The sequence below is a fragment of the Helianthus annuus genome, chromosome 8 (genome assembly GCF_002127325.2).
Source record: "Helianthus annuus cultivar XRQ/B chromosome 8, HanXRQr2.0-SUNRISE, whole genome shotgun sequence".
NCBI classification, from domain to species: domain Eukaryota; kingdom Viridiplantae; phylum Streptophyta; class Magnoliopsida; order Asterales; family Asteraceae; genus Helianthus; species Helianthus annuus.
Window position 1 is genome coordinate 104,019,691 of NC_035440.2, and position 19,087 is coordinate 104,038,777.

At 36.8% G+C, this 19,087-nt stretch overlaps 1 protein-coding gene across 1 annotated transcript; it reads right to left on the reverse strand.

Moving 5' to 3' along the window:
• Positions 1-4,183: 4,183 nt before the first annotated feature.
• On the reverse strand, positions 4,184-5,192 carry LOC118481022. The gene is made up of 3 exons (XM_035976101.1): positions 5,105-5,192; positions 4,686-5,024; positions 4,184-4,617 (listed from the first exon to the last, which is right to left on the reverse strand). The coding sequence occupies exons 1-3, from the start codon at positions 5,190-5,192 to the stop codon at positions 4,184-4,186; spliced, it is 861 nt and encodes a 286-aa protein (XP_035831994.1).
• Positions 5,193-19,087: the final 13,895 nt, after the last annotated feature.

Consider the following 19,087-nt stretch of genomic DNA (forward strand, 5'->3'; position numbering starts at 1 on the left):
AAGGGTTTACGGCCCAAATGGCCCAACCGGCCAAAGGCCCAAACCGGCCTAATGGTTACGGTTCACTCGAGACCACATGGTCTCGAGTCGGGTCCTTGTTGTTTCGTGTTGGGTTCTCGGCTCGCATATAACACATACATATATACATACAAATGCACACATAACAAAGCACATAAAAGTTCACGTTTATCATTAAGTTTAATCGGTTAACTAATCACATAACGTACAAGCAAGCTACATCAGGACACAACGAAAGGTTCTAAATTTCGAGTTGTCACATCAGGCAAACACTCTTCCGTGATGGCTTTATAAATCCTCGACCCCTCTAAAAATGGAAATATAAGCTCGAACGGCTTAGATTTCTTGTCTCTCTCGTTAATCAATGCTATGATGTTATGCTTCATGTCTTTATCCTTTAGAACTTTTGGTTTCACCATCGGTAAACACATGAATAATCAATAAATCATCAAATGTATAACCTTTAAGCGTATGACTCAATCAAACGTAGGACTCTCAGACACGGATGACTCTTGATACGTATGATTTATTTAAACAGATGACCAAATAAAATGAATGACTCATGTAACCGATGACCCTTGACACGTATTAATGATATCCATCGTATGACAACATTAAACGGATGGCACAAGAAACGGTTGACACATCGAACGCAGAACCTCATTGAGCATGTGATACATCTAAGCGGATGACATGTTATTACGTATGAGACCTTTGATACATATGACAAATGACTGCGTATAAAGTCGGCGTGAGAGGTCTCAGTGGTTAAAGATAAGGCTTTACATAGTCTTCAAACGTTTTAGGCGGGAGGGGTTTTCCGTCTAGTTCTACTTTGACACTCTTTCCTCATCTTTGAACACACAAAGATGAGGAAAATGACATGATGTCAGCACTTTAAAACGTCAAAATGATGTAGTAACATCAATAGTAATTAGTAAGTGGCAGATGCATTTCCAATACCAGCAACAACTAACTCAATAAGAAGAAATTACTCTAAAAATATAATCATTAAACCAATATGTAAACAATAGATACAACATACACATTCTCCTCATCCAATATGTATTCTAGTTTTTACAAATAATCAATCCACATTTCAAAGTAACAATCCATTTGATTCAAATTCATCTATTATTTTTCATGTTTATCTAACACAAATCTTAAATTCATTCAACCAATTCAACAACTCAACAACATAACAAAATAGCAATAAAAAACAAACAACAGATATTATTAAAACTATATAACAACAATACCTTTAATAACCTCTCTCGGGTTAAATCCAAGACCAATACTCTTCCGGAGCCTATTTCCTCCCTTTTTGGGCTTTTTTTCTTTGCCGGTCTTCTTCAAACTAATAAACATAACACAAATCCACAATTCACACTAACAAAAAAAAAAGCACATTCAACCAACAATCAAACAAAATATAGCACAATTAAATAAACCTAAAGGTCTAGGTTAGACAAACTCAAGAGAATAAACCTAAAAGGTCTAGGTTAGACAATTCATGCCTATTTCTCATCTTTAGCCAAATTCAAGAGAATAAACTAGGGGTATTGGATTTTAATAATCCCAAGTTTCACTAATTGGCCGGTAATAATCCCAACTTCAAAAATTGCCTACAACAGTCCCAACTTGTAAGATTTTGGCCACCAATGATCCTTGTCTAACTGGGTTATAACACGGTTAGTTTTTTGAAGTTTTGAGCGGCGGAGAAGGTCACTAGAGGTTGGAGATGATAAGTGGTGGTCTCCTTTGGTGGTTTCAGGGGTAAAGAAGGTCGTCGGAATAAGTTGCAGGTCACCGGAGTTGCGTAGATGGTGGAAATTTTAAACTTTTGAGAAGCGGAGAAGATTACAGGAGGTCGGAGATGATTGGTGGTGGTCTCGTTTGGTGGTTTCAGGGGTAAAACGGGTCGCCGGAATAAGTTGCAGGTCACCAGCCCAACAAGGTTATAACCCAGTTAGACAAGGATCATTGGTGGCCAAAATCTTACAAGTTGGGACTGTTGTAGGCAATTTTTGAAGTTGGGACTATTACCGGCCAATTAGTGAAACTTGGGATTATTAAAATCCAATACCCCAATAAACTAAGCAACAAAAAACAAAACATATCATGTCTAACCTGGCCATAAGCAGCCCTAAAGCAAGTTGGAAAGTCTAACAAACATCATACTTAAACACAAAGACACCGCAACCATAAATCGATCCCTAAAAATCAACAACTCAAACATTACCTAATTTGGAGAGAATGCTCCGAGACAGAGGATATTTTATATGACAGAATGGTTTTATGGTGGGGAAGATGGAGAGAATGCTCGAAGACAGGGGACACAGAATATTATTGATGATAGAAGGGTTTATGGTGAAGAAGACGGATGTTGTATGAAGCAGAACACATAATCCATTTTTTTTTGAAAAACACCCAAAGTCAAGGGTACAACTAACCTAAGCTGAAACTTGTTGCTTATTTATAGATTTTAATTGTTGTCTTATTTTTTATCACTTTACATACAAATATATACCATGGTTACCATCATAGTAAAAAAGTTATTCATGTAAGCATTTATATGTATTTGGAGTATAAGATTATGGGAATGGGATCAAATACAAACACTTATGTTTGTAAGAACCGTAAGAACCAACACATAAATGGCAAGTGTCCCTCAATAAAAAATTAGTTTACGGGTAATTTAGACCTTTTGACCATATTTATTTATAGAGTAAATTACAAGTTTTGTCCTTTATGTTTGCACCAAATTTCAGGCGCTGTCCTTTGCCTTTAAAATTGTCAGGCGGTGTCCTTTATGTCTCAAAATCTTGCAAGTTTTGTCCTTTAACCCAAACCAGGTTAGAATTCTCAGTTAAATTAAGGCATGTGCAGGGCACATGAGGGTAAAATAGTCATTCCCTCTTAAATCATTTAATTCCCCATTTATATCTTCATTTATATCTCACAGCAACCACAACACATAATCATCTCTCTGCATTTGATCAAATTAGGGTTTCTTCAACCTCCAAAGCATCGTTGAACATGGTTTTTTGCCATTGTGGAAGAGATGCAATAATACAGACATCATGGACAAGCAAGAATCCTGGTCGTCGTTTTTATGCTTGTCCTGTCCAGGTAATCTTTAATCTTCAAAATTAGGGTTCATCGCTTAGATTAGGGAATGTCGTTTGTGATTTTAATGTTTTGATTTGCTCAATTGTAGGGTTCAAATTGTCAATTTATTGGATGGTTCGATCAGCAAAGGTGCCAAAGGTGCATAGATATCATACCTGGATTGCTTAGGGCTAAGAACAACTTGGAATCGGAGAAGACGCAACTGCAACAACAGAACATGAATCTGGAAGAAGAAAACATTAAGCTGCAACAAGAGAACATGAAAGTTGAAGCAAAGTCAAGAAAATTGAAAAAGTATTTGGTTTTTAGTTGGATCTGTTTTGTGATGTATGTTCTGGCATTTTAGGGTGTTATACATGATGTGCAGTATGTGTAAAATGACAAGATCTAATTTTGAATGACAAGATCTAAGTTTGTGATGTATGTTATGGCTTTTTAGTTTGTTATATGTTATGTGCAGATGAAAGTGGATTGTCCAAACTAATGTGACTAAAACAAGCTAACCTGTAATGACCAAAACAAAATGACCCATTCACCTAAACTGACCAAAAGAATGTGACCATAACCTGTAATGACCAAAACAAAATGACCCATTCAAACAAACTGACCAAAAGAATGTGACCATAACCTGTAATGACCAAAAGAAATTGACCATAACCTGTAATGACCAAAACAAACCTGACCCATTCAAACAACAAAGTGCAGCAATTGACCAAAACAACCTGACCCATTCAAACAACAAAGTGCAACAATTGACCTAAACTAGCTGACCCATTCAAACAACTAAGTGCAGCAATTGACCTAAACAAAACAAACCAAATCATACCAAAACAAAACAAACCAAATCAAACCAAATAACTACTTACCATATTATAGCCAAACCTGATTCATGTTCCAAATACTACCAACATTTCACAAACATCTAAATAGTAGCAACCCAAAAGACATAAAACAGTTTACGCAAAAGACATAAAACAAGTTCACAAACATCTAAATACTAGCAACCAACAAGTTCAAAAGTCATAAAACAGGTTCAGTTTGCTGCTGCCTTCCTTTTCTTCCCTGCATTGCCACTCTTCCCTAATTTGCCAGTCTTGGCAGCTTCACCTTGACCCTTGCAAGTCCTGGAATTATGTCCAGTCTTCTTACACTTTGAACATGCACCTTTAGTGTGCTTTTTGGACAGCCTTCCTGATTGGGTCATCTCTTCAAGCTCCACAGCAGATCTTTTCCTTAATTTCTTGGGTCTACCAACCTGGGTGTGATGTTTTGGGGGTGTAATCGTTGTTGGAGCATTTACCCTTGTCCATAAAGTCCTACCATTGATAGGGTTCACCCTAAAAGAGTACACCTGTTTCCACCTCTCCATTGTATGAACCGGATGTACCCAACTCTCCAAAGCTCCCACCCTGCCCCCATTAGCAGCTTTCTCCCAAATTGCAGCCACAGCATGTCTGCATGGCATTCCTGTAAAACATATTCAACCTTTAGACAAACATCCAGTTAACAACTTCAAAAAATTAAGAGTTAGTTACCTGTTATTTCCCAGGCTCTGCAACTACATGTCCTTGCAGCCAAATTCACTACACGTGCATGATTTGGCTTTCCACTAACCTGATACAAATCCCCCCCCCCATTCCACTGAACATGGTAAGCGGTTGCATCTCTTTTGATCCCTTCAAAAAGTTCTGTTGCCTTGGGTGTAAGCAAGCCTTCACTTCTCTCTATTACATTCAACACAGTTACTATTCTCCTCATTAGATACTCCCTTATGTATTCAAGGGCTGATATGATAGGCTTGTCCCTGCCTTCTACTATCTTTCCATTGAAAACCTCACACATGTTATTAAGCACTATATCAGACACAGCCCTCCCTGTGCCAAATTAATACATAAGTGAACAAATGAATACATAAGTGAACAAATGAATATATAAGTGAACAAATGAAAAATACCTGAAAAATAAGCCCTTGACCAATGTAAAGGAGGAATCTTTGACAACCATAAGTGAGCTTTCTTGTTGAAAGCCTTCAACTCATCCATAGCAATGCCTAATTCTGGGACTGTTGTTGTACAAGCACACTTCCAAAGTGTCACACCCTGCTAGTTGCGGAAGCGTGTTGCGTGTGACGTAAGAAAGGTAATCATTGCATCCAATCATGTATCACCGGCTCAAGACTTGTTTCCTGAAATACATGTAGTTTTAAAAAGTCAACAAAAGTTAAGCGAGTTCATGCAGTTTTTGTTCTCATATGTAATCGTAGTATTCATAAAATTAAATCTTGTAATCATAATATTCATGAAATTGAGATCTTGTAATCGTAGTATTCATGAAAATGAAATCTTGTAATCATAGTATTCATGAAAAAGAAATCCTGTAATCGTAGTATTCATGAAAATGAAATCTTGGTATCGTAGTATTCATGAAAATGAAATCTTGTAATCGTAGTATTCATGAAAATGAAATCTTGTAATCGTAGTATTCATGAAAATGAAATCTTGTAATCATGGTATGTTCTGATTCATTCATGGAGTCTGTTAAGGATCTATCAGTAGGTAGCGAGCCCCTGACATAATATACCATAAGTAAATAACCAAACCGAGAACACTTTGTTATCATTTGGGATCACAAAAGCACTCCACGGTTAACAACTAGGAGTGGGGCGTGCCTCAAGCCCAATAGATCTACACCTTTTGCACCTTGGTCACTAAGTGATTAATGGTTACTAATGTTATCATCCTACTTATGCACATTGATCATGTTATCTACTACTCCGTAACTAACATACCAATAGTTTTAGCATGTATTTCCCCTCGATGTTTTTGAAAACAAAACATTGAAATCAGTGAAACGAGGGACATGAACTCACAAGTTTGCGTTCCGTGTATTATGATATCAAAGTGAGCGTCCGTACGTGTCAATAACCTACATGTGTACTAATCTCGTTAGACACTAGGTCTTTCGGACCTCGTACAAGTTGTTCATCTTGAATTCTTTATTATGTTCTCGTTTGTCATCTTTGGAACAACTTTGTATTTTAGAGCGTTGATAGTTTACTCGCTCGATTGTTATGTATATACATGTATTCTATACGTATTGAATTATAGGTGAACGGGCTTCACCCTTCATGTCTTCGTGCCGCGCACGCGTGTAATTGAGCCCTTGCTCATGCCATTGGGCCGAGCCCATGTCATCTATGTTATCGTATCTAAACCATGTTTTAATGTTATTGGGCCGAGCCCATGTTATCTATGTTATTGGGCCTAACCCATGTTTTATTGTTATTGGGCCGAGCCCATGTCATTAGGTCGAGCCCATGTTATTAAGGAATTTGGGCCTAGCCCATTACTAGCTTTGATAGGCCCAATTCTAACTTTATGAGTCCATTAACATAATCTTGCAATTTTTTTTACCAAAATGTTACCAAGTAGTAAACTTTAAATAAGTTCATTTTTCCTATGAAAAATACTTGGTAATTTGTATAGTTTTCGACTTTCCGGATTCGTGTTATCGATCGTTTAGATATGTGCTCGTTTTAATGTCTAAAATATGTTATTTTAGACTCGACTTTGTAGTAACTTGTTCACGATGTCGATACGCCCAATCTGTTGTCTTCAAGTGTTATGTATTTGCATTTCAGGCATTTTATTTAATTTTCCAATTTACTAGCATTTCTTGAACCATGTAGGAACATGTATGTGTATTTATTTTGATCACCCTCTAGGTATCTAATACATACACATATAGCACATATTACACGCACTTGACAAGTTTCTAAAAAAATATATATATAATTTTTACCAAAAATTATATATACATATATGGTTACATTTTTAACCATTTATTTTTGTAAAAATATAAGTTTAAGTTCATAAAAACTTCTTGAATATTTAAACCTTAAATATTCCCATCAAAGTTTTCATAATGACGTTAAAGACCATTAATCGCGTTTAACCTTGTTAATCACCCTTTAATCCTCTCTTTAATCGCGATTAGATTTTTAGAAAAATTCGCCATAGTTTCCCCTAAAACTATGACGTTTCCCACGTTACAAAAACGCGTTTAAATCAATAATCAATTTCCAAACATCACTAAACTTATGTTTACATCACTAATCATACTTATTCCTTCAAAGATTCTCATGAGCATTATTTTGCTTAAACTTCCAAGTCTTCAAAGTTAACCATTTTTTTAAGTTAATTACTTACATAAACTTGATTATAATTGTTTTTCACTTTTAAAGATTCACACATCTTTATGTAAAAATTTCCAAGACTTTTACATAACACTTTTGATAATTAATATCACATAAACTTATTTTATGTCAAAAAATCAAGTTCATTAGTGCTGTTAAAAGCCTTGTCCCATGATTATTCTTGGTTTAATCTTTCAAGGGTCACTTAATCAAGTTTATATACAAATGCTCATAATCTTTGAAGTTGATGATCTTGTGTGATTTAAACATACACATGTTTAAATGACATTTTTAAGTGTAACATGGCTAGATTAACACTAATCTAAAATACTACATGAAACTAATCACAAGATCATCATAAATATAAACTTTAAACCACTAATCTTAACAAAATCAACATAATAATCAAGATTACACTAACTAGTTACACTAATCTACTCAAATAACCACATAATAAGTTTAGATTAGTATATTATTAGCTTTGAGATTAGGGTTTTTGATTTGATTTTTATTAATTTTCAAGATAATCAACTTGTACTTTTGAAATCTACACTAATCAAGAAACTTAAATATGGGTTAAAGAAGGCTTACAACTTTGCACAAGCTAAACAAGGTGATTAAGAAGTGATTAAAGCTCCAAAGAACTCCCTAATGCTTCTCCATGCTTAATCCTTGCATTAATGACCTTAAAGTGCCTTGAATGTGGGTAATTTATGGTGTTTAATGGTGATTTATGGTGGTGTATATGGTGGTGTCTTGGAGCCGTGAACAAGGGAAAGAAAATGGAGGTTTTTATGTTTCAACTTTTATTCCAAAATTAAATGATAGATGATGGTGTATGTAAGTGTTATAATTTTCCAAAGATCTTTTCAAGACTTATTAGCCTTACTTCCATTAATTTCCACCATACTTGAAATCTTATTATTTTCAACTAAATATTTAGTGGGTGGGACCCACTTTGACTTTTTATATAAATGGGGGAGGTAAAGTGTAATTTTTTTTTTATAAAAAGTCTTAAAAATATAGATATTTTGGTAATTAACCAAAGTACGGTGATTAAGGGTTTAATTGCAGCATTAAGGGGTAATTAGGGATTCAGAATGAGATCGACATTAACTAGTTCACTAAACTAGTAGAAATTGTATTTTGATACATTAGATGCTTTTCGTTTGGTCCTCGGCTAGTTAACAACACTTTTGCGTCGTACCGAAGAAGGTTTGTCGCAAGTTGTATTTCCTCCATTAAACGATGCATGAAGTGATTTCGAGTCCCAAAATAAGCTTAACTAGTTCGCCACGTCTTCCATTTGGTTGTTTTAGCGTCGGAAATATTATTTACTAGCTTGTCGGTTCAAAAACGGACAAGTTGTGGGGGTTGCAACGCAACACCGAAAGCTTATGTTTCGGACTCCCCATTATTATCCTCATGTTGTTTTCATATGGTTGTTATCATTTTTCATAGTTCCGGAGTCTCGGAAATGCTAAATTATAGATTCGGATGAGTAAAAATTGTCATATTTTTAGCGAAACGGACGTTTTAGCGATCAAGGCGTTGTACCGGAAAGTCTTATGTTTTTGCAAGATATGTTTTCATACTAGTGTTTTCTCATGTAAATGGACTCAGTTATGCTATCCGAGTGTCGTTTTTCAGTGTTTCGGTCTGATTTCACGGTTTGCTGACATGAATAGTGTAATTGTGAATAGTGCACGTGGCACTTTCTACCAACATTTTTAGGACATTGTCTGCTTGGGTTCGCAATGTGGCGAAAACCAACATATGTTTTAACATTGTTTTCCTTGTCCTAACTCTGTTATCTAGTTTTCGACACCGTTACGTAATCAAATTACGCTAAATGCATGAGATTAAGAAGTATAAATAGTGATTAGATTGTACGGAATCACCAGTTATTTGCCAGTTGTCACACAAAGCTTTTCCTTGTAAAGATCTCCTTTGAAAGTAACTTTCATGTTTTCATGTATGTGGCGAAGACAGTATCGATGCTCAGCACAAGGAAACAGTTTTGAGATTGCAGGAAGTATCCCCTGCACAATTAAAAGACAGTTAACATAGTAAAACACAGTTAACAAAGTAAAATACAGTTTACAAAGTAAAAGACGGTACCTTTTGTCTATCACTTATGAAAGTAAAATTTGAGAAAGTGCCTAAACCAAGATCATCACCTAAAATCTCTAAGAACCAAGTCCATGACTCTTTGTTTTCAGATTCCACTATTGCATAAGCAACAGGGTAGATCCCATTATTGCAGTCAACACCCACTGCACTTAACAGTTGCCCTGGGAATGGTCCTTTCATGAATGCACCATCTAGACCTAAGAAATCCCTTCCAATTGCTTTGAACCCATGCTTTAATGCAGCCAAACACACATATATCCTTCTAAATTGTCTGGTATTATCCCCTGGATCTGGATTAGCATCAACCTCAATCTTAACAGTTGTACCTGGATTTTGTTGGATGAGTTCATGAGCATAATCCCTCAAGACTGTATACTGTTCAGCATAGTCTCCTTCGACATGCTTCTTGGCTATGCACTTAGCCCTATATGCTTTCATTCTTGAAATTCCAACTGAAAACCTCCTTTGAAATTGTTCTTGTACAGCCTTAACTGGTATTTCTGGGTTCTCTTCAATCTGCTCTAGCATCTCTTGTGACAGGAACTTTGAAGTACATGCATAATGCTTTCTTGTTTTAATACAGGTGTGGTCAGTAATTAGGGTTTTGACCACCCAGGATTCAGCATTTTTTTCTTTTGAAATCAACAAGACCCAAGGACATTGATATTGATATTGATGGGGGTTTGTCCTATTCCCCCTACCACCCACATTTATATCAACTTTTTGCTGATTGGTCCCTGTGTCTTTATTCTTTTCAACAGAAACCCCCTTCCCTTTTTTTTCTTACCTTTTTTCCCCTTGTCTTCATTTTTTTCCATCTCTGCACTTTTTTCTTTACCTTTTGCCTAGCTGACATGCACCCCATTGTCATCTACCTCAAAGTCTGGTTTTGAGCCTTGACAAACTGCCCTAACCCTGCTGTGATCATCTTTGATAATCTTTATAATCCTTCTACTTTCAACAGCATGTTTTTTGATCAGCTTTTTAGCAACTTGCTTGCTGCCAAACACCTGCCCAAGGTAAAAGTTTACCAAATTCTCATTTGATCTTCTTATTTGGTGCAGCAAATGTTTCCTGGTGCTTGTATGATTATCATCAGATTCAGAACCACTGTTAAACTTGTTATTATCTAATACATCCCCTTCCATTTCATCATCACCATTCATATGTTCATTAATGTTGTCCTCAACTTCCATATCAACATTAGCCCTATAGTCACTCATATCCACTTCATGATCACTCATAGTATTCAATTCATCCACTATGTAATCACTATCATTATCACTCCTACCTTCACTACCATCCCTATCATCAGTAACATCCCTATCCTCACTAACATCCCTATCATCAGTAACATCCCTATCCTCACTAACATCCATATCCTCATTGACATTCACTTCAGTCTCAACAAATGCTGGACTAACTGGCATCTTACTGCTGGATTCCCCATAGCCAATATTTGCATTTTTCTTCATAGGAACTATGGCATATGGTCCAATTTCATCTATCTCTTCAATGGTGATGCTAGGTCTAGGAGGTTTACTAGGTGAGCTAAACAGTTCCTTCATGTTTTTCAAGCCATGAGTGGTATATACATGGATGACCTTGTGCATTTCAACATACCTAGCCAAGTTCAGACAGTCTTGATCACCGGTTAGTTGTTCAAGACCATCATCTAGGGTTTTTCAGGATTCAAAAACTGGTAATACATTGGGTTCAAGCTATTATACCCTAACTGATCAAGCATAAGATCGACTTCATGAATGGAAAACTTATCCATATCTATCAAGTCAACATAACTGATCCTGCCTCCTACATATGTGCGTCCAGGAGGTGATGTAAGCCTACCACCATGATGAATGCAAATGCTAAAGTAATTGGGAAAACCATCTGCAAATTTTCAACATTTATGTTACTAATCAACTGATGATCAACAAAAACCACAACATTTTATCCCAAAATCGAAGCTAGGGTTTGTAACTTACCATAAAGTTCAACGACATTTTCATCATCAAGATGATCCCTGATATACCAGCCTTCTTCATCATTCGACATGTTAATCGTCTTTTTACAGTGGCTAAAACCCTAGAGAAGAAAGATGAGGGATGAACGATGTGAAGCAGGTGAATGAATGAGGGTATGTCTTGTTATAATTAAAGGGGGACAGACAAGTGGGATGTGGAATGACCATTTTACCCTCATGTGCCCTGCACATGCCTTAATTTAACTGAGAATTCTAACCTGGTTTGGGTTAAAGGACAAAACTTGCAAGATTTTGAGACATAAAGGACACCGCCTGACAATTTTAAAGGCAAAGGACAGCGCCTGAAATTTGGTGCAAACATAAAGGACAAAACTTGTAATTTACTCTTATTTATAACTAATTAAAAATAATTATTAAACCATCTCTAAATCCATGCAAGTTTAATTCAAATCAAAGTTTGAATTTTTTAACATATCCATAATATAGTAACTTTCCATGATCGAACCAACCTGTAGGAACCAACACAAAAAATATAATAAGCACAACACTATATAATTAGCAAAACATCCTTAATCGTTCTCCATTATCAGCACATCGTCCTCAATCGTTCTCCATTATCAACATAAACGACATTAGCACAACATCCTCAATCGTTCTCCATTATCAGCACATCATATGTGCTGATTATATCTACTTTTAGTGTTTGTATTATATTGTAATTAACACATAATCAGCACAATTATAAAACAACTTTTGGTAACTTTTTTAAAAGTCACTTTTATAAATAAAAAAAGATATAGCAATATGGTACTCATATTAAAGATAAAAAAATACTTGATTTTATGGTATATTTTTTAAAAAAAAAATAATGAAGTATATACAAGTTATTTTAGTTTAAAAAACCTTGGTGGAATTTGTATTTAATTGAAAATGGTCAAATGACTAGCAATTTTACGAAATTACCCCTAACTTGTTAGTACTAATTTTTAATTATTAGGGTTTTATTTATAATTAAGGGTGGAGAGTATAAAGCTCGGGGACTTGTGCGGGGAAGGGATGTCACCGAGCGGTGACTATACCGTGGGTTTGGGGGCATTCGGTGAGGAGGAGAGATGATGTGAATTTCGGTGAGTGTTCACCGATTGAGAGGGGATAGTGATGAGAGGAGAGGAGAGATAGGAGCTCAACCAATCAAGTTTTTTTTTTTTTTTTTTTTTGAGGGGTGTTTGACCATACCTTGTGATTGAGTGCAAAATGGGGAGTGGAATGGGGAGTTGACATGGCATAATATTATTGGGTAGGATTTCACTCAAACACCCTAGGGTGATTGACTATACCCTCCACCCTAACCCCTACCCTTGATTTAAATTATCAATGGTTCAGATCTGTTCTTACGGTTCTTACAGTTAACACTGATTGTACCGTATCTCAACTCTAAGATTATGATCCGCCAAACCAGTAACAAGTCATTATGGTTTGTTTTATATGTAGTCTAGTCTTTAATATAAATCTTTCTATGCTAATAAATAAAAATCTTTTTTGGACACGTGTCATTATCTGGTAATTTCTCACCCTTGTTTTTTTATTTCTCTCTTTTATTAAATAATAATAAACATCAATTTAACTAAATCTATTTATCTCTTTTATTTTCATAATCTAAAATTGATTTCTTTTTTAACTCTAAAGTTTCAATCTTTGCCAATTTAAGTCTAAAGTTTCAATCTTTGGTATTTTAACTCCTTTGATTAAATTGATTTTTCACTTCTAATTCAAAAGTTTTCATCTTTTGCAATTTAACCCTTTTAATTTTTTTACTTTCAACCCAAAGCTTTTCATTTTTTGCAATTTAATCTCAACATTTTTTTACTTTCAACTTTGGTCTCTTATATACTTTTCATCTTTCATAAGTTCTCCGTTTAACGTGTCGTTCTAAATTTCCGAGTTAACACGCCGCAACGTGCGTGTGGGGTTCAACGTTTTTTCATCTATTTTTTTCCTGTTTGACATGTCCGTCACAGCACGTCTATTTTTCCCCGTTTGATAGGTCTGTCACAACGTGCGAGTCAGAGATCGACTTAGTTATTTTTTCTCGGTTTTACACACAGGCTCGTGGTCATGTGAGAAACATTTGCCTTTCATCTAACAACAAGATATATAACTAATGAATCCCCGCCGCATTGCGGCGGGTGATAATTCTAGTATATAATATGCAAAAATCATATAATATTTTCCATAGATAATCATTGTATAGTTAATGGGTCGGGCCCTTGGGGCCTGCCAGAAATGAGTCATCTGTATAATAAACACGTAAAATAGATATTAACATGATACAAAACAAAACGACAATTTTGTCTTTTACAAGTCCCAAGTGTATCTCATATATCAAAGTTATATTTTACAACTTAAAACCAGGGGCGGACCCAAGCATAGTTCAAGGTGGGCGGGCGCACCCCTGAGAAAAAAAAATTAGTGCTAAGTTCCGTCGAAAATCTCGTCCGCACCCCTTGGAATTTTTCGTCCGCACCCCTTAGGTAAAAAGTGTTATCAATTTATATTTTAAATTTTTTAGTAAACTCTTATTTTTTAAAAAAATACTACCTAAATTATATAACTTTTAATACCTAACTAACTAAACCCAAATACCCATACCTTTACCCACTTATAATTTTCCTAATTAGCTAGCCCACTAAGTCTTAGCCCATTAACCAAACCCAACAATATTTCAAACTATAATAAAATAATTAAAGCCCAAAACCTTTAGAAATTCTCTCCCTCTCTCTCTCTCTCTCTCTCTCTCTCTCTCTCTCTCTCTCTCTCTCTCTCTTGCGTCCCTGCATTGCCAACGAACAACATCACCCTGCGACAACAGTCCAGCAGCCGGCAACCACCGTAATCAACCACCATACCACCGTCGTTTGACACCAAATCTAACCGGAATCCGAACACGGGTAAGTTTCTTTGTTATTTTGATGATTTTGGTTGATATTATAGGAGAAAAAAGGGTAATAAAGTTGTTAAATAGGTTTGAAATTTTGTGTGTTTTGACGTTTTTATGGTTGTTTAGATGATTTTTAGGGTGATTATGTTGTTTATATATTTTTAGGGTGATTACAACTTACGTTATGAGTTCTAGGGCTTGAACAGTTGAAAATTAAAATTAAAATTGGAACATTATATTATGGAGCGATGAACTTATGTTATATAGAGAAAGAATTGCTTAAGAAATTAACTTTAGATGATGTTTTGGATAGATTTCAAAAAATGAAAACCTGTAGGGCGTCGACGTTTTAATTATGTTTGTAACAAGGCTTGACATGTTTTTTATGATTATATAAATTTAGTTTGATGTTTGTTTGTTTTACATGGCCCGACCCGATGCAAACCGATTTTTTTTTACTTATATACCTAGGGGCCTAAAATTTTTAAAAATATTCCGCACCCCCATGGAAAAATTCCTGGGTCCGCCACTGCTTAAAACAGTAATGGAATTATAACTTTTTAACCGGATATCATAATAAAGTTATTTTCTCTAGTGGTTACAATTCGAGGCACGACTTTTTTTTTTTGTTAGAAAAAACTCAGATTTATATTTAAAAATCCAACAAATTCTAGTAAGCAGAGTTTAGCTACTCAGCTGACCCTCTTGACTTCTTCTAGTTCCACCCCTAAATATATACGGCACAAAATAAAACAGCAAGTCGGAGCTAAAACAAGATGGACAGGTCTCCATCAATGGTCCTTAATGAAAGTATAATGTCTTAATCCATCCTTGATTTAGGGGTCTTGCAAGTATTTTATATTTCATATGATGGGTGAGGATCAAATAAAAAGTTTATTTTGGCTAGAAAGGATAGAAAGCAATATGATAATGACATGTGGCAAAATTTAGAGTTAATTGTCAAAATCGTCCTTGAGTTTTGGGCAGGTTTGCCATTTTAGTCCAAAATGACACTTTTGTACCAAATTGCCCCTAACGTTTGTAACTTTTTGCCATTTTCATCCAAACCACTAACTTAGTTTATTTTTTCTGTTAAATTGAGGATATTTGGATAAAACAGGCAAATACAAAACCACAGGGACGATTTTGGCAATTTACTCAAACTCTTTTAAATTTCTTTTATTTAATTAATTTTGTTACATATATAATAAAAAAGAATATACATGCAATTTTTATATGAAAAAAAATAATAGCTTTGTCACATAATTTTTATAAATTTTCATTCAACCACTAACTAAGTTAATTTTTCTATTAAGGCGAACGATTTTATAAACTAAGACAGAAAATAATTTCTAATTTTTTATATAGATCAGTTTTATAAAAATAAAATCTACTTAAACCTCTAAATTCTATAAAACTAAAATTGTAACAACCCGCACTTTCGTGCGTTGTTACTACTCGTTATACTCGTTACGCCTAGCACCAGAGATTCAGATCATAATGTAACAATATCAAATACATCGCTATATCGAAGTATACTCGAATAATTACGCATATTCTATCGCTAATACAAAGCTATTTTCGTAATTAATAACACTCACGATGATGTTGAGTGAGGACCTATTCTACCTTCCTCGATAGCCGTGAGGTGTCGAAACGTAAGCAATCAACGCTAACAAGGACTATCGGGTGAGTACCATGCCTCCAGCTATCGTGACGATGATGGCGATACGAGCAAGTAGTACCTCGATGATCATCGTGGCACATCACATCGAAGAACGCACTCGAAGGCACGCGTAATTCGAGCATCGCACCGAATATTGAATATATAGATACGTATATACGACCCTTTTGTGATTAATTATAATAAATAAATAAATAGTAAAATAAATATCCAAAAATGTGTGCCCAAAACTATCGCAACGCACAAAACGAGGATCGAGACGCCTCCGAACGGACAGGCTGTCCGGACGGATGGGCCATCCGAACGCTGGGCCGGCCGAACGGCTGGGCCAACCGATCGATGGGCCAGCCGATCGGATGGGCCGGCCGATCGGACAGGCCATCCGATCCGGCTGGGCCAACCGATCGGACAGGCCGTCCGATCCGGACGGGCCGGCCGATCGAACGGGCCGTCCAATCCAGGCCAACATGCCCTCCTTTTCCTTCCTCTTGGCCTATAAATACCCCTCAGTCACCTCAAGCACAATTGCTGTGACTGTTGCTGCTCGACCAGAAGTTCCAACCATTTTATCTCTCGATTTCTCGCGATTCTTGTAATTTTTCAACTCAAATCTTGTATTTCCTTGATCTATATGCACTCCTTCACCTTTCTGTGTTTCAAATTTCAACTTTTAACCGTGAAATCAACGGATTTGGGGTGTTCTAGAGTGATGTCATCATGAAGTTCTTATGAACTTCAAGTGTTGGCCTCATTTCACCAAGAACAAGTCAGATCCAAAGGATTTCCACAAGAATAAATGGCATTTTCACAACAGATCTACACACAATCATGAATAAAAGGATTGAAGGATGGTTTTTCAACTTTCTTTCAACTCTTTTACCTTCGAAACACTCAAAAACGGTGGAAACAGAACTTATACCGACCTTCTACTCGTTCCTAGTGTCGTGTTGGTCTAAGATCTGATTCCTAACGATCAGACGACCAATTCCGGGTTAAACAAGGAAAAACCGCCAAGAACGGCCAGTTCTGATGGAACGGGGTGATTCCCGGCTGCTAAAACAAGTCAGATTTGAGGGGATTTCAGTTGTTTAACACGTCACAGCAACACCTCGACCAAAACTACCGAAAAACTTGCAAAAATAGTCGAATACAGCTGGCCAGGTTAGCCGATCGGACAGGCTAGCCGATCGGACAGCCCTTCCGATCGGACAGGCCAACCGATCGGACAGGCCAACCTATCGGACAGGCTAGCCGATCGGACAGCCCACCGATCGGACAGCCCAACCGATCGGACAGGCTAGCCGATCGGACAGGCCAGCCGATCGGACAGCCCATCCGATCGGACAGCACATCCGATCGGGCAACCCATCCGAACGGGCCAGCCTTTGATCTAATTATCATTCGCTTTCGCGTATTTCGTTATCATTTAGCGCGCTATCCAATACTCATATAATCAGTCTAAAATCAGGGCATTCTCAGGCATAATCCCGCCAATCCAAACCAAATATGCACTGTGAGTATACTTGACCCCTTTTTATCGAATTTTGGGTGTAGCATACGTTCCTTATAAATCGAACTCATCAACGAACCATATAATCAGTCAATTTATCACTTGCGAATAACTGTTTGCATAGATATACGTGATGCTAGTTACATATGTGCTAGGACTTATACTCGTGACGTCCCACCACGACTAGTATAGTACTATTGCGCCCGGCGGGGTCTAGTTATGCCATCGAAGAATCGAGCATCGAGGACTTAGCTGGTAATATCAGTTTTGTGAGTATATATGTCGTGTATTATGTTTATGCATGTGGAAATTCGCAACACTTTTTAATCTATTACGCTATTACATATCAAACCTGTATACTCGCCAATACTTTTGTATTGACAATATTTTAATGTATGTTGCAGGTGTAGTCGAAGTCTACATCAAATCAAGCTAGGAAGTCTAGAAACGCATCTAAAATCTAGGTTGTCGGATTTGAATTGTTCGAGAGGACAAGAACTCTGTGATGACTTATGTGATTGTATTATTTGTTAGTATGGGATAACAAATTTAATAAATATTATCGCAATATAGTTGTTATGGATTCTCTTGAGCAATCTGATTCGCCTAGTGCCGCGCCCTGATGATTCCGCCATCGGTTGGGGTGTGACAGATTGGTTTCAGAGCCATAACTATAGGGAATTAGGCAAGACTCGACCTAGTCCGGGTCGACGTCTTAGGAAAAGACCTAGTCTATAGTCTAAGCACCCACAGGCTGACTCGTACGAACCCAGTAGGGTTTGTATTGCGCCTACCTGATACTTTCGATCGAAATAGCAAAAAAAAAAACTACGACTTTGTGTGAACCCCGCATACTACAACTTCACACAAAGAAGCCTTTCCTAAGGCTGAAATACTACTTAGCCTTTCTTAAGGCTGACACAATACACATGTTTTCGAAAATACTCGCATCTCACAACCGAGTGATCTAGTCGAGATCAGGTGTGAAAACTAATAACTCTCGATAGGATCGCTCACTCAGCGCATTTTTCTAGCACGAGGATCTTTCGTCAAGTTAGGAGTGACATCCATACCTCGACGAAAGCCTCCATTTCGAAATTCTAGTGGAGCTCTCAGATTCATTCGATGAGCACAACCACAATTGGGAACGAAACTGTTAAGTCAGGGGTGAAACCCGTACCTTAATGAACCATTCCACTCCCTAAAATAGTTTTCAAAAAGCTCTCACCAAGGACTCGACCACCACAATGACTCGAGCCACGCGATGACCAAGAGGACGAATGCCATGAGCTGCATCCCAGTGGAAGCATAAGTCTCCAAAGTCAACGCGCATGCACGAACTTGTTGGGGTGTGATTGGGTTACCTTGGGTAGTCGACGCCTAAACACCCGAGACACCATGAGCTGCATCCCAGTGGAAGCATAAGTCTCCAAAGTCAACGCGCATGCACGAACTTGTTGGGGTGTGATTGGGTTACCTTGGGTAGTCGACGC